The following is a 17567-nucleotide window of genomic DNA, read 5'->3' on the forward strand; positions in this document are numbered from 1 at the left end:
GCTCCTGTCAGGGAAAACCTTGCAGAATGTTTCTGTATGAAGCTTGCTATCTTACAAAATACACATACTCTTTAAACTAACTTTCTGTTATGTGGTGGGCTCCCTTTATTGCTGATGCAAATGAATATTTCAATAGTCACTGTCATATCACTGAAAACTCTTTGATACTAAGGAGAGACTTCACCAGGTCTCATATGGAGTCAGGAAGAATGCCTCTCTCCCCAATTCCCTTTACAATTGTACCTTTCAGAAATTTCCATACAGGCTGAGGTGCCAAAGGCAAGCCTCCCATTGCAACTAATAATCAAACCAATGATTGTGCTGATAGGATAAGTTTTTAGAGTCATGGAATTGCTAAGGTTGGAAAAGACCTCTAAGATCATCAAGTCCAACCATTTTACATGCATTTCTCCAGCTCACAGTGCTTGATGCCAGAAACATGCATTTGAAACAAGATACTCAATTCCTGCTTCAAATGCATACGAAAAGAAACAAGTGAAGCCTCAAGTCTGCATTTATTCTTTCATCACCTTACAATATAAATGCTGTGGTTAAGCTTTCTATTTCCCTCAGTACCATTCAGAAGCAGGCTTTGAAATCCCGTAACACTTGATGCTGGCAAGTAAACAGCTCCATAAATCTCCATATTCCAGACAGATTTACCAGTCCCTTCATGGAACAGCTCCTGAACCCCTGCACTCCTCCAGTTCGTGATATATTTCCAACATAAAAGCAGGATGCTTTTGTTATTAAAAATATTTTAGTTACAGGTCTTTACAATAGCTTTGGCACATCCTGTACATTCTCTAATAATCACATAAGGAAAACTTTTTTTGGCTCAGGGTCATTTTCATGTCCTTTATCATCAGTGTACTTTGTCTGCTCTTCCTTTTTTAAGGCTCGCCTGTTTAGTGCATTTAGCTGAGCTTGCAAGTTTTCCAGTTAACTAAGAGAAGTTTTCTTTATTAAATTTTCCAAATGAGCTGGAACTTCTGCAAGAAGAGTCCCTCCTGAGCTATTGCCTCTGCTTCCAGTTCAAATTGAACAACGTAACACAGATCAGTATTCACAATGAAGCAGAAAAAAAAATTGAAAAACTTAACAAAATTCTCTGGGGCTTTCAGTAAATACATAATTAGAGTTTGGCTGAAGTCTATGCTGCTTCTTTTTTCAGCCAAACTCTTTCTTTCTGTCAAGCTTTTCCTTGGCAAGATCTGCAAACTCACCTTTAATGTGCTGTTCAGCATTCGAATTTTGTGGAGTTTCTCATTAATGGAGGGATTTTTGCTGCGCTTGATAAATGACTTCCTGAGCTCCTTCTTAGTTGACAGTCTACGATCACCAATGGGAGACAGGCTTGCTTGCTCCAACGACTTGTAAAGTCTCTCCATCTCGTCATCATCATCACATTTTTCCTGGTCTGCAAAGAAAAGAATAAATTGGGTATGAGAAGGTGAATGTGGCAGCAGATAACAGAAATGTTATGTTCAGCCATCAGCAAGGCTCTCAAACAGGTCAAAAAGTAATGGTATTAGAGTTAAAACTAAGGGCAGTTAGGGTAATTTCTAGGGTGATAAAGCCTATGAGAAAGACATACTTCCAAACTCAAATGTTGTTAAGAATCGGGTAATGATCCAACAGATGTGAGCCTGTATCTCCCCTAACAGAGTGCTGCTTTAATGCTCTGACTATATCACAGCCTTTGAATAGCTGTCAGTAACTCTGGATGAAACAACTCTGATAGCATCTATGCCCATTCACCCTTCCCTACATGCTACACACCGTGAATTATGTTTCTACCGGGAAACTCAAAAGGCAAATTCTATTTGGTGTGCTGATTGATCACCAGGTTTTGGTAATTATTGAAAACGGAGTTTAAAAAAATTGAGCAATTAAATGAAACATAGAAGTATTTCAGGGGCCTAAAGAGAAGGTCCCTAGAAAACAGATTAAAGAAAGAACCCTTGGGGCATCCAATGTCTTGCCCCTGAGTTTCACAGATCGCAGCAGAGAATTTTCTTGTAATGCCTCACAACAATGCCTTGATTATCTCCACCTTAATTATTCTGATGGCTCTGCAGGACCATCTTCCAAGACAGAGAGTACATGAAAGGAAAAGCGAGTAAACAGCTGAGAATAGCATAAAATAAGATGAAAATGCATTTCTCAGAATAAAACAACTTAAAAATGAACAGACAGAAACTAAAAATGTGCCAGGCATATGTAGGAGCATTTTAGCAGAAGGCCATTTTTAGCAACAGACTGCACAACTTGCTTCTTGTCCTTCAGTCCACATAGCATCAGTGATCTCTAAAGGAAAATCTTACAGCTATTACTGCTTTCGGGGTGCTAATGAATACCTCAGGAACCACTTTGGATAACACTTGGGTTTATATCACTGGGGGTAGTGGTGTTGATTCTTCTCAACTGCAGTCCTCCCTATTAGCACTGAACTGGCTGGGCACTTTTTTCTTTTAAAGAAAAGTTAAGCATTTACTTTTCTAAATCATCTGCAGTCAGCAAATATATTCTGAACAAAAGGAACAAGTCCTTTTGCTCACTCATGCTGCAGCAAAAATACTTCTGCAATATGTCAGCATGCTTAGGAGGCTGCTTCTTATCTTTTCCATGTTTTATAGAGTAGAGCATCCTCCTACATCTCTGTTCTTTCTAAATATTTAGGTTACAAGAAAGGTTTATGATACGCAGCAAATATTTGCCTTCACTGTGCTGCTGGCCTATTCTTCACTACTGTGTGATTATAAAAAGCCTACTGTAACTTGACAAAAACTAAATATAACTTCCAACATTGGTACATTGCTGGGGGAGGAAAAGGAGAACTGTTGTATATTTAATAAGCTGCAGGAAGCAGAAAAAGAATGGAAGTGTAAGGCATAATACACGGCAGTAGTATTTCCTGAAAACTGTTGGCTCATGCCATGGGGCTCATAATAACTAGTTTCCTGCCTGCTTTCTTGGGATGAAGCAGCTGTTTGTTTCATTAGCCAGCTTCTGCACAGGACTGGCTCAACTCTACTCTAAACATCACCCATCAGGACTGTGCACAGTAACACTTGGAGGGATAAAGTGACTTTTATCAGCTATCCAAGAAAGAGTGTATAAGAAGAAAAAAAGTTGCTTCAATCCTGTCCAGCAACTTTTAGATAAAGTCAACCCACAGGGGACATAAGGTCCCTGCTCTAGACACCTTTTGAGGCTAACTCATGACCTTCCTCAGTGTCCTAAAAGGGTTACAAAGCAGCAAGCACGAGAAAACATCCTCACTGAACACTCTTCTTCCATGCTAAATATTCTGGTATCTTCCATGCACTTATGAATAACTGTAAGGAGGACAGTAACACTCAGCACAGAAAAAGATGGAGCCAAAGTCAGAAAAGCCCAGGAAAAGGCTCCCAGATGATGCACTTGCCCAGCAAAGTGTACTCAGTTCCTGCAGTCTTTCAAGACTGCAACCTGAAACTCCTCTTCTATTTCTTATTCTTCCACCATTCTCATCCTCCAAAAGATTAATCATAGTCAATTAATTTCAAAGGGAAAGGAGTGTGCCAGATTCTTCATATCAGGTGGATAAAGTGGCAGTAAAGCAACTAAATGGAATTTCAGCAAACTTGGAAAACAAGGGTGTGTGGAACTTACAGGTTGTGTAGAGCCAGGTATGAGTTACATAGCACTTTTGTCTCCATCTTTGATGAATTTCAACTACAGTTAAAAAATAAAAGAGTATCCTAATGTTGTGCATTTGCATAGAAGCAGATACTGTTGCTATTGACAAAGGATATGTCTGCCAATAAACTACTACAAACTGAGGCCAGACTGTCTGTTACTTATCTGTAATTTTACCTTCAGTGTCCTGAGTATCCCTGAGCCAAGTCCAGAAAGAAAAAGTGTGGTGATCTGTTTACCCATGGCTTTTCCTATCCCATATTGCTCCCCCCAACCCGCTTTTCCCTGCCCCTAGCCCTGGCCACTCCCTCCAGTTCTCCCTATTGGTTCCTGTACCCCAACCCCGCCCAGGTACTGCCCCATAGCCCCTGAGAAAATCCCCTGCACCCGCATCAGGAGGTCTCTCTGCCTCTGGGGGTCGCTGGGACAAGGTGTAAGATTTAAAGTCCTCTGAAACCCTCATGGGGAGCTCCTTCTCATCTCCTTCGCCGTCACTGTGTTGTAAGGCTGGTAGCTACCGGAGCAAAAGTGCGGAGCCGTCCGAAATGGACTGCGGGAGGATGGAATGGCTGCCCTGCCCTAAGCAGCTCCGCTGAGCTCTCAGGGAAAGCTGCAGCTTGCTAAACTAAACCTAGCACTACAACAAAAAAGCCCACATTTTGCAGGCTTGAAGCTGCCACTTAGTGCACTAGATTGATGCTGTAAATCTGAAAAGGGAAGAGGTAATGGAGGAAGAGCAGAGGCATTATATCAACATTCAATTAACAAGCCAAATAAAATTATCTGTGATAAGAAAATATATTTAACCTCACTCACACCATGAGGCCTTTCAGTATTTCTTAATGCCATGAAAGTAAACTAAGAAAGCCCTACCTGTAATTTACTTGCTTGTTTTTCCCATGAAACACCTGAGAGAAAATTAAGATTGGATAAAAGAAATAAAGCAATGTAACTCAAGACTTTAGCAGACTGGAGGTTTTCTCAGTCTCTCAAACATTCGTGGCACATTTTCGCAGAAGTTGGTACTGCTTGAACCTGGAGTCAGAACACTGACCTGCAGAGGAGCAGGTCTCTAGAAGAGGCACAGGCATTCACCAGTTCTGTACTCTTAGGCTGCAGTGATTTGGATTCTTCCTATGAAAGAAACCTGTGGTGTCTAGACCATACTACCAAATTGTTACAAAATATTTGCTTTCTATCACAAAGTAAAAATATGTGCAAAAAGCACACAGTACATAAGCTCAGGCCCTGGTGTAAAAATGAACAGATTGTCTGTGTCAGACTCACAAAAAAATATGTACTATCCCTACTTTGAGCTTTTTTTAACCTTGAAGCTTTATAAGGATAGATATATTCCACTGGCAAAAAAAATCTTAATAATATGGATAGGTTGAACCCCACTAGCATTGCTCTGGAGTGATTCTTTCCAGCCAGGTCACACAGCTCATATCAGGCACATTTAAAGTCACTTCAGAATAAATTACAGCAAGTTATCTCTTCCACCAGCCACTCCTCAAGCTAAGCACTTTCTGTCTCAGTCACGCAAGTTAGGAAACTGAAATGCTACTACAGCATTTCTTTATCTCATCCTATTTTAAAGATAAAACACATTCATTTTTCTCCCGGGACCTACGGAAGGATTAGTGGGAAGGAAGAAATGGCCACAGTGGAAGGATGTTACATATTGTGTGCATCTATGATGGGGTACATGCAATCAGGGGAACACGTGCACGGTGCACTTTTTTCTTCCCTTAGCACTACTAACTATAAGCAATTCTGTTGAGGGATGCCACTGGAAGGACCTGTCTTCCTGGGATTCTACACCATGCCCTTCACTCCCAAGCCTCGCAGACTGCTAAAGCTTCTGAGCACTTCTAGAAAAATTTTGCAATGTTGTATATCTCTTTTAACTTTGTCAGACTCAACAGTGAGCAAAGTGGAAAAGAGCCACTGACATGAGGAAAAGGCAAGTTCTGCACTGAGATAGTTTCACATTTGAGAGAAAGAGACCTTCTAGGTTGAAGCAGTAATAGTATTTCAGGCACAACTGAAAAATGCTGATTTAGGGGAAGTAAAACACAATTCTGAGGCTTGATGCTATTTATCTGGAATTTCCCTCTAACAGGAGATAACACAGACAAGAACAACCTGCCAGAATTTCAACATGCCTATTTTTCACCTCCTCAATTTTCAGCTTCTGCTCTCCTGTCAGCCAACTTGCTACAGGCTGGAGACATTAAGGTCTTGAGACTCCCCATCTTGGAGCATCAGTACAGGAGCCTGTCTGAAGTCTCAGCTTTAATGCTCTTTAAGCCTACACCAGTGAAATTATCCAGAACTTTTCAAAAAGCAGCTGTGAAAAATAAAGTTGATCATTTCCCAGTGGTAAAGATATAGAAATTGGAAATCTTTGGCAAAAAGTGCATTTTGCATTGAAAAACACCTCCAACAGAAAGGATCTGACTAAATTTATCTGAAATGTAAATATTTTTTCTGCCATTCTGTAAATGAGATGTCACAGACTCCCAGTTGTGTATTAATCCCAGAGAAAAAACTCTGCTTCTTCCTCCTGTTCTTGCTACTCTTATGAGCTTCTTGTAGCTTTGCCAGCACCTCTGTTTCTAATTCTGCTAAAAATTTTGATGCCAGTGGGAGAGAACACATAAACCCAAGGCTGGGAAGAGCAGAGGAAAAAAAGTCATAAATTATTTCTGTCCTTACCTACCTATCCACCCCCTAGCCCTTCTCCATAGTGGTGGTAGACTTTTCAACAGGAATATGAAGTCACCTCAGGGAAATCACATTTCCCACATAACTGTGGAACAGGAAATACAGGGAAAATTTCAATTAGGTGAGCATAGCTCAGGCAAACTCCTCACTGGCAAATGCAGAACTAAGGTAGGAAAGATTGGAAGAAAATAATAGGAAAACTGTGTTACCACCAACAATTAGATGCTGTTGTCTGACAGTATAGTGGACTCAGCAGTGTGGAGTAGAACTTTAATTAACTGACTGAACTGGAAACAAATAAGCATCTCTTTTTCAGAGAGTTCAGAAAAACCATTGCACCACAGTTTTCACTGTGATTTCTAAAGCTTTTTTGATGAGAAACAAAATAATTATTCAAGTTGTTTCTCTACACAGTTGTTCTCACCATAGGCACACTTCTTGGCTAGTCTCAGCCATGATCTAGCTATTTTCTATAACTTTTGCAGAAGGAACAAGGGGGCCAGAGCACACCAGAGGATCTGTTCAGGCTATTACTGGCACAGACAGACTCCAGAGAGGAAGAGGATGTCAGTTCTGAGAACAGAAGGAATTGAATGCCTCCAGCTCCTATTTAACCAACTCCTTCCCACAAAACCAACCCAGATAATCCAAGTGGTATTTGAAAAGCTGTCTAGGTTTGAAAATATCAGCACGCACCAGATCTTCCACAGCTACTGTGAGCTAAGGTAAAATAAACCAGAAGTGGTAAAATAAGAACGCCTTGCCAAGATGCAGTAACTTCACATGGTCATGAAACCCTCAGAAAATGCAAGAAAGAAGGATCTTACTGGCTTTTAGTAGATCCCTAAATAAATAGAAACGCACATTCCTGTTTTCTTTCTATATAACCTTTCATTTCCTGTGGCTTCCTTTTGCTGTTATGTCTTTTGATCATACTGGTGGTGGGTCACAGTTGGATATTAGATACTTTTTGTTCCAGTGGTTGCCAGAAGAAATACAAAGGATGAAGTTTGGCTGGAGAGCATGTCCAGGCATCCTGGAGGGGGCAAGGCCAGCTTCTGGATAAAGCGCACGTAGTCAGATAGCTGTTTGTATTCTCAGCTGTTTCTTGTTTACCTTTCAGTTTCTTTGCATCACGGACAGCTTAGAATCCTTTGTCACTGCACATGTAGCAAGCTGCATCACCAAAGTCTTAAATATTCCCAAAAAGTAAATGGATGCATAATGTTGGTCTCTCTTCAAAAGAGAAAACTGATAAACTTCTCTTCTTTGTACCTGTGTATCACTCTCTGGTATGTAACATCTCCCCAGTAACTAGTGCAGAGAATTAATGCTGAGAATGTTCACAACACCACTAAGAGTGGTTGGAAAGATTGTTAAAAATATCATATGCTCCTTGCACCAGATACTCACAGTTGCTTAGCAGAGTTCATTAAGTAATATTTGTTGGAAAAATAATCCATCGTCTTTTAGTTGAATCTGTAGCTTTTCTTATGGACGTTCATCTATTTATTTCTGAAAAATGTTTCTTTCATTGTTTAATTCATCACTAAGGTTTCTTCAAAGTTTTTGTACTTTTTCTTGGTAATCTCTTCCCACAAAACCACAGCTACTCTTCCTTCTTTCTAGGTACCAACTTTTCTCACATTGGTCTCCATTTCTAGACTTTGTGCAGCAAAAGTGCTCTTCAGTTCTAGAAAATTTTTACCTCAGCTCCAGGGCTCTTACCAGCTACAACCAAAAATTCCTCAGAACATAGTCAGAAAACAGTGTGGCAGGGTGTTTCTGTCCTTACCATGAGAAGGAGAGAGCATGGACACACCTGTAGGTTCTGTGGGGAGGGGCATCAAAGACTACATAGCTGTTCTGATGACAGCAGAGCCATCTTAACACACAGGGAACATGTGCTTTCAGGACAAAAGTCAACACAAGACAGACTTTTCTCCTCCTGGATGCAATATCATGACTTTGAAATACGTCAGAAATGCACTATTCAGAAGCACTGTAAAGCAAATAATACCAACTGAACTGAGGTATGCCTTCTTGTTTCGCATCAGATAACAAGGGTGTTCTTACCAGTTATTGTAAATCAGGAGAATTTGCAGCTAGATTTTACCCAACAACTTGAATTCATCTCACAGTATTTGTGCACATCCTCATAACTCGCTGGAGAAGGAAATTCTTGGGGATAAGACACAGAACCATAACTGCATCCTTTTTGATAACTTTCATTTGGAAGTGAATTGCTATTTTACATTAATCCTACTTTACCTGCCTGATTCTCAAATTGAAGTAGTTTAATCTCCTTGCAAATTATTTCCTTAATTTTTTCAGTGGCCATTGCAGGGGAGGGCCCCACACAGAAACACTCTCCACAGCCAACCCATAATATGCAGACTGATAAAGGAAAGACAAACCTGTGTATGGTGTACATTTTACTTAGTCAACAATGGGTTATGATGCAGACAATAACTAGTGAGGTTGTGCAGTTTCTGTTGTGACTGTCTCGGTGAAATGATCTGCTTCTGGAATTCTGTCAGCAATCACCATTGCGGTTAGGATAGAGGTGTTCTGTGTTCTGCCATCAGGGTTGCCCATCAACTTCACAGTGAGCAACAGAAGAATTAATTTCCCCAGGAATAATCCTAGCAAAATTAAACCATCCTGCACACAGCAGTAATATATCAAAATGTACCTCGATTTACACTGTAATCCCATTTTTATTGGTTAGTGCGGTTGAGACCATCAAACTATAAGAGATTATGAATGTGTCATGCTAATTTAATTTTATGACCATCCATAAAAGTATTTGTCATGCTTACATTACAATGGAAAGCACTAACCCACGCATTATTGCAGGATTTCTGACAATACCAGAGTAATGTATTCTAAGCAAAAGTTTAGATTTCTGAAGAGCAACTACTGAATCTTTGTCAACAGGATCTATAAGCCACTATGCCATTTATGACCTACATTCCAACAATCCACTTGAATGTCCCTAGTAATGTTTTCCAAAGACATTAGTTTGTCAAATTTAATCCAGAAGGTAAAATTACAGAAAACAATGTATTTAATATGTCTTTGTGACATTTTCATTAGGGACTTCATTTCTGCCAGCCCCAGCCTTTTCACAACTTGCAAAGCCAGAAGCAGGGGAATTATATTTCACAGTAACTCCCTCAAAGCACAGCACTCTTTTCCAGTACATAGAAACAGCACATATGCTCACTCTGGATTTTAATTCTTTCCGATCTTCTTTGCTGCAGAACATTCTAGCAGAGAAGCCAAGAAAATGGATAATAAAGGTGAGCATAAAACACTGAGTTAGTTTTCACTTTTGATAAAAACTGTACTTTGATTAATGCCCTTTTTATTTTTTTGTAAAATCAGAAAATGGTATGACAACATAAAGGGCTGCCAACTTGCTAAGTGTTGATATTTGTAAAACAATAGGGGGACTGACAATGTAACTAATGTGCCTTATAGTATCATTTTTCAGTGACAAGTTCACCTACAGAGAAATACCCTGTTCCCAACAGCTCCAGTGCAGTTTCTTTCCAGCATTGCATTACCTTCAGCCTAAGCTTTTCGATGCACCTTTATTTTGCATTGTGCTGAGACAACCCATCTCTTTCAGCAACGAAGTACTCACTTCAAATCTTTACAAGGATTTGGAATCACGGGAAGAGCTGATGTGCAGGAACATTGTTGTTCCCTTATGTATTACCCCTCTAGGCAGAATAATTGTATGCCAAGAACAGCTCTTAGGCTTCAACTGCTTTTAATTCAGAAAGAAGTAGCTTTGCTCAAAAAGAAGGAGATATTGCCTTGTGACACAGGAGACTTATAAACAGTAACAATGACCAAATTCTGGAACAATGCTACCTTTTTTAATTAGAAGTACATTTCAGTAGGAGGATACTGTGCAGATACCTATTTGCTTAAAGAAAATCCAGTCTTAATAGACTTTCTCATTCAGGATTTCAGTTGTTTTCTCTTGATTGCAAAGAATCTTAATGAAGCAAATAGGGAGTGTGTACTTCACGTAAAGGCAGCTGCATTTTTTTGTAAAATTGGACTGACCTAACCCCATGTTCACCATGTCCTACATATTCCATTTTGGTTAGGGTGTCCATTCTGTGACACACTTTGTTAACATTTTGATTCAATCCTAATTAATAAAAGACATCTGCATTGAAATAAAATTATGTCTATGCTAGATTTATATACAGAGGTTATGATCTAACATATAGATACAATTTGAGAAAATTTGTAAAGGTACCTACCAAGCAGATACTAGGTTATATATTTAATGTGCAATAAATTAAATGTTTGTTATAAATGATGTGCCACTGGAAAACTCTTCAGTGACACATACAGAGGAAGGAAGGTGAAAGGAAGTTAAGGAAACCCATAACTCTCATATTGTACAACTGCAGCAAAAATCTCCTCTCTCATTAGCTCACCTTTGGCAAGTGATCGCTGTCCTGTTGCATCTGGCACAGCTAGACAATGTGTATCTGCACTTAAGTAAGAGGTTTGGGAGCCACCATTGGGTTCAGAAAGCCGGACTTCCTGTCTCTCTGCTGCATCTCCACAGACCACTTCTGGCAGCTCATCAGAATGAATCTGCACGCAGAACGTTAAAGGCTGATCACCTTCTTCCGTGGCAGAGCTGTTAACCAGGTCAAGCCAGGACTGCCTCTCAGAAAAAACCACTTTGGATGTCAAGGAAGACGATGATTCTTGGGAGTTAAAAGTGCTTTCAGGAGAGGAGAGAGAACAAGATGCTTCACTTGACAGCATTGAGGTGAATGATGACTTCTGCTGATCCTTCTTTCCAGAAGCAAAAGGAGAAAGGGAGGAGGGGAAAGAAGAAAAAAGAAAAATTATTTACAAGTTACTCCTGTTTCTAGATTCTATATTATATATAGATATGCAGTTGAAATGCTAAGTCACCAAAAATTGATGTAATCTGGTTACTTATTTATCTAAACAAGCCTGGGGTATGGCAGTCAATCTCCTACAGAGCAGTAACTTCAGAAACCAAGCCACAAGGAAACCAAAGGCAAAGGAGATACAAACCTGTCAACTCCTAGAAACAAAGACCAAGGAAAACTATTGTGTTGAATGTAGCTTTCCATGCTAGGTCTCACACTCACCTTCTTTCTTTAACTTGTCTTCACTTTATAGATCTAATCAAGATCAAGACCCAAAGAAAAGACCCAAATTAGCCATTGAACAAGTAGTTGTCTTGAAGCACTCAACAGTTCCACCATTGCAATAACCAGAGACAGAGAGAAGGGGTCTATAGTACAGTAAAGAACTATCTTTCCTAGTCCATTCAAGGGATAATCATTCACCAGGGCAAGAAGGTTTAGCAGAAACTACAAGAAATTGTGATGAGATCATCATGATGTGAAAGCCAGATTTCTGGCTACTGCAGAAATTTACTCCTTCTGCAAATCATGTCCTATTGGCCAATGCCAGTATCAGAATACCAGACTTGATGGACCACAATTCTGGCAAGTTTGTGTTCTTAATATTTATGTAGAATAGATCTGTGCAGGGATTAAAACAGATGATACCTAGACTGAAAATATTGAAAATTACTGAGAAGGTGTTGCTAGGGAAACCTGGAAAAGCTGCAAACACAGTAAAGAGACTAGCCTGGAATACCTATTTATAACCCAGTAAACTAGAAATAAGCTTTATTCAAATAAACCAAGAGTAACAATTTTTTTTGTTATGATTTATAAACTTCTGTAAGTCAGTGTTGTATTCTGTAATGTTTACTACATCCTTCTTATATTAAAAACAGCACAGTCTTGCTGTGCTTCTAATACAGCTGCATCATGTAATGAGTAGTCAACTCAGAAGATGAGGAGGACTTATATCAGACTGTGGGTACTACTTGTTTATAGCAGCTTCTTCACTTCTGTAAATTTTCAAAGCCATTCATAGAATCATAGAATTGTCAAGGTTGGAAGAGACCTTCAAGATTATCCAGTCCAACCATCTACCCAACATTCACACTGCAACCCCTAAATCCCTAAACCACATCATCCAGCACCAGATGCAGACACGTCTTGAACACTTCCAGGGATTGTGACATCACCACCTCCCTGGGCAACATATTCCAATCCCTGGCCCCCCACCCTAATGATGAAAAAAATTTGTCATATATCAAATCTCCCCTGTCTCAGCTTAAGGCCATTGCCTTCAGTTCTCTCACTGCAGGCACATCAGGGGAGACTGGACCCCCCCGGTTACGACGTCCTTTCAGGGAACTGTAGAGAGCAATGAGGCTCCCCCTGAGCCTCCTCTTCTCAAGACTGAACAAACCCAGCTCTCTCAGCCATTCCTCATAAGACATGTTCTCTAGTCCTTTCACAATTCCCCTAGGACTGTTCCAAATATGGCAGGACCCAGACATTTATATTCCTCTATGAGAAGTACAACACTGTGTTTCAGGTGTGGTTTTGTTTCTAAAACAGAAACCTTCACATCTGCATCCTCAAGCAAAGGACAAGGAGATGCTGTAGTAAACTATGAGTGCTAAAAAATGCCCTTGGGAACACAGGTGATATGAAGTATTTCATCTAAAATCTCCTATCACAAAGACAAATTGTTGAAGCATTTGTAAAGTCAAGCAGAAGAACCGAACAGTGAAAGCTCTTGCCTACATGGTGTAGATGGTCTAATTTCAATTGTTCAAAGCCAGGAAAGGAAGATATTAGATCTCACCTCTATTTTTCTGGCATTTGGCCATGCAAAAAAAGAAGTGTTATTGAAATGAAGACTTGAAGACTGTGCCTCACTGAGTGGAATATGTTTTTGTTTTCATTTTCATTGTGTGCTAATTAAAAAATATGGGTGAGAATAAATATAACTGCCAGAAGGTGTTTCTTTTTCTCTGCATATGTGTTGTGTTTTGTTTTTACTTTGGCGTGACAAATGTTTATCTAACTTACTTGAGTGACTCCTTTGGAAATTTTGCAATCATCCATATGATAATAAACTTCCATTTGGGGATATTTTTAAAAGCAGATCATAAAAATTTCACTGGAGATTAATGAGTCTCTATATTTTTTAGAGAAAAATTTTGACTCTGAAACTCTTCAACTGCTTTCTTGGCCACTGCTGCAATCTATTTTCTCAGCATATCTGCTGATTTTTGAACTTTGAATCCATTCACGTGTGGGCAAATTAATGCAAGTGGTCAATTTAACTTTTGTCCTACAGATGCTATAATTTACTTGTTCCTCACTTGTTTTTTTCTTCCACAGTACCCAAACCCATGCATACACGTGGAAAGCTCATGATCACTACTTGTTTCTTCTGCAAATTCCAAAAAGGTTTGAGTCAGCAGAGAATAGAACAGCAAATATAAACTTTTTGCTAGAAGTACAGCAGTATTTGCTGCTCTAAAATGTAACAGAGCCTGCACCTGGGTGTCTATTAGTTTCCATACTAATAGATTTAGGTTTGGAGTTGATGTCAAGAAGATTGGAGGCCTTTCTGCTTAAAATAATAAAAAGAAATTAACTCCAGTCAATGCCTGTGACATTCTTGACACTGGGCTGAGTTGTCAGGATGACTGTCACTTCCAGTAGCAATCTGAGAAAATCAAAGCAGGCCAAGTGCTGCACCCACAGAATATGAGCCCAAATCCACCACATTTTTGAGATTTCACAGCTTGGTTCAAGAACTCTGCAACAAATAAACAGGCAGCGAGCAGTGTTTAACCAGCGTTCCCTGAGACAACCACAGGCTCCAATCCTAGAACTGAGTTTTCAGTAGAAGCTGCACTTTCCCAGTCCTTTCCCAGTGTTTTTCTTGTTTCAGCACTTGTCCAGAAGAGGTATTAAATACAATATTTAAAAGAAGACTCTGACTTGAAGTCAAACAGAGCTGTTCCTACTCACTATGTAAGCAAGCTGAGCACAGGGCAGACCCACAGCAAATGGAGCTCATTCCAGTGGCCAGTTCTGGGGTGAAAAGATGACAGCTTTGCTCAGGAGACATCAACCTTTGTCCACAGTGGATGGGATTTTAAGGGATAAGAATAAGGGAAATCATCTGACAAAGGTAAAGGCTGAAGGGCAGATAGCCTTTAAGGAAAAGCTTGATAAAGCAGGACCTCTCAGCATCTGCACCACAGCCTGCCTCTCCGGTGTACCCTGCCAAAACATGGAGGCCAGCACTCAAGAGGAGCATGCGGGAAGGAGACAACCGGAGGTCGCCTCTGCAGCAACAGACCAACAAGCAGCAGGAAACCAGAAAAACAGAAAACTAAAAAACAGCACCTGTTTAAAACTCATCATCTGGAAAAATGCAGGCATTCACCCAGAGGTGAGCAGACAGAAAAGACATCTACAGCTTCCTAAAGGCAAGCCACTTAGGCATAAAATCCAAGACACTTCATTAACTGACCCACAACCCAAAATAACTGCAGGAGACATATTGCCAAAATTCTTCTTTTCTTTGATATTTATAGCCACTCAGCCACATTTAACTTCCAGATAATGCAGGCAATAAAGAATCACATTCACCAGCAGTGAATGCCTCACACCCCCGAGTGCCAGGCAGATTGTTCTAGAGATAAACATTACATGTTTCAGGAGAGGAAGTGAAGACTGACTTATCTGGCTGAAAATGAGGTGGGCAGGTGGGTGACAGTGTGACATGCACTCCCAGCTTTACGTGAGCTAGTTAGAGATTGCCGGACAGGCAACCCTGTACGTGAGGTCTCCTTTTATACTAATGCCTGTGATTGCACAAGATTCTCTAGCTCATCTGTATATTTCAGATTTGCTACTGCTTTGCTGCTGCGGTGCCCACCCCAGCTAGTGGATGTCATTTCAGTGTGCCACAGAGGAACTTGTACTGCAACAGTGAGGCAGCAGACACTTCCCTTCCATGAGGTGCAATGAGAACATTTAGTACTAAGTATATTACTGCACACCTCTCAGTGTTAACTTTCAGCTAGTGAAGGGAAAGGCTTAAGATCAGGATTCCTTATTTCATCTGTATTACCAGCCCAAAGCAGATCACTCATTTCTAAACACAGAATTAAGTAAATTTGACTTTCCATTTTAATGGAAAAATTTTTAAAAATTAAAAATGTGGTGACAAAAGACCCTCACAAGGCTGCTCTATAGTTTCCAAAACATGATATGAACAATCTGTTTACTCCAAAACTGCAGCCAAACCCCCAATGCCTGTTGCTAGCTCCAGGAAAACTTACTGGTTACAGAGATTGAGGGACTGCCTCCACTACTTGCAGCAACTTTCCCTGACTTCTACTACTTTTCTTTTAAGGCTGCAAAGAGAGGAAAAAACCCACCCCAAACCTACTTGTGAAGCTACCTATCATAGGAAATTAACAACTTTTCTCTCTTTACTTAAAAAAAAAAAAAAAACTGAAAAATTAAAATAATTAAAGAAAATTTTAAAAATCCATTTAAAGCACATGTAGGAGCAATGAGATCAGTGGGAAAAACAATGACATAGAAACAAGATTAATAGGGCAAGAAGCAGATAATAATTAGGCAAGTCAATTTGATTAGATTCATGAGGGTGCATACTGCTTATTCTAATTTATGAAATTAAGTGAGACAGGAAGGAATATTCTGGGACAATATGCTACATAGATTTTGGAAGAATGCCTTTTTTCTTTTTTCATAGTCTATTTTTCAGAAGTAGAGGAAAAAAAAGCAGATTTTATCACTGTGTGAAGAAGCCTCTTTCCCTTCACTGCCACAAAAGCAGCTTCAAATTCAGCAGTCTTAAAAACAGCTCACTCAAATAAATAAATACTGTTGGATGATGCTACCGGGGTCACAAAAAGAGGGAGATTTCAGGATTGATTTTTTAAAAAGTGAGAATAGTATGAAAAAAACAGCTTATAGCAGTAAGGACACAGTTTGTGCATGAAGTAGAATAACACCTTCCTTTCTCCAGCAAGATAAATAAGAAGGTGTTGATCTTCTACAGTGCAAAGCTCCCTGTGGTGCAGGATGTGATAACTGTGTTCTCTGCCACAGGACGGGCAGTCAGGGCACAGGTGTTACACAGGAACATAGGGTGAACATTTCCAGATAAGGTTTTAGGTTATTCCTACAGGCCCACTACCTCTAGGGAGTTTGTTTCAACCTGCTTGCAACAAGAAACAAGGTAATTACTGCAACACTTACCGAAGGGGGAGGTGATGTCTGGACTGTGTAGGGAGGAGGTGGCGTGTCTGTTATTTCTGGATCATCATGTTCACTTTCACTGTAGCATTCTGAGGTAGACATGGAAAATGAGCAAAAATAAAGAGTTAGACCAACATATTTATTCCTCACAGCACTGTGGCAACCAGAGATCACCAAGTAGGGTGTCTCCTAACCCACTTGTAATGCTACACTACTTCATGACTTTATTTATTTATTTTTAGTAAAAACAATAGTTGTTAATTTGCTGTAACAGGAAACACTGGTTGCACTGTTCTAGGTAGCTTCACAAGTAGGTTAGGGGTGGGTTTTTTTCCTCTCTTTGCAGCCTTAAAAGAAAAGTTTCATTTGTAGTAGAAGTCAGTGGAGAGCTTTTGCAAGTAGCGGAGGCAATCCCTCAATCTCTGTAACCAGTAAGTTTTCCTGGAGCTAGCAACAGGCATTGGGGGTTTGGCTGCAGTTTTGGAGTACACAGATTGTTCATATCATGTTTTGGAAACTATAGAGCAGCCTTGTGAGGGTCTTTTGTCACACATGGTAACTCTCATAGACACTCCATACGGCACAGCATTACATATGAAGAGGCAGTACCAAAAGCAAACACAGTAAGACTACCCTAGTAGTCTCTCTTTTTTTGCTTTTTTTTTTCTTTTTCTTTTTTGGCAAAAACAAGCTGGTAAGAACCTCAGTATCTCTTGACATGTGTCAGAGACAGTCATGCTGTTATTTCTTTCAACTATCTGTGCAGCAGGTGGAAACATTTTCTAAAAATTTGTTTAAAGGTGGATTAAATGAAGTGATAATCATTGATAAAATTAGACACAGAAAAAGGGAGGCAGAATGTTGCTGGTTCTTATGCCCAGGACCTGGGGACAAGATCATGCAATTATAGAATAGTTTGGTTTGGGAGGGACCTTAAAAGGTCATATAGTCCAA

At 39.9% G+C, this 17567-nt stretch overlaps 1 protein-coding gene across 7 annotated transcripts in view; it reads right to left on the reverse strand.

The window, feature by feature from the left end:
• Positions 1-17567, reverse strand: part of IPCEF1 (interaction protein for cytohesin exchange factors 1) — an 83992-nt gene that overhangs the window by 7723 nt on the left and 58702 nt on the right. For 5 of the 7 annotated variants that reach the window (XM_032101904.1, XM_032101900.1, XM_032101907.1 and 2 more), the window contains 3 exons: positions 16614-16702; positions 10881-11250; positions 1227-1420 (listed from right to left, as the gene is read on the reverse strand). In XM_032101904.1, coding sequence (XP_031957795.1) covers positions 1227-1420; positions 10881-11250; positions 16614-16702 — 653 coding nt within the window. The remainder of the gene's footprint in view (positions 1-1226; positions 1421-10880; positions 11251-16613; positions 16703-17567) is intronic. The other 2 variants (XM_032101901.1, XM_032101906.1) reach the window with 1 other exon arrangement.

The sequence above is a fragment of the Corvus moneduloides genome, chromosome 3 (assembly GCF_009650955.1).
Source record: "Corvus moneduloides isolate bCorMon1 chromosome 3, bCorMon1.pri, whole genome shotgun sequence".
Classification (NCBI taxonomy): Eukaryota; Metazoa; Chordata; class Aves; order Passeriformes; family Corvidae; genus Corvus; species Corvus moneduloides.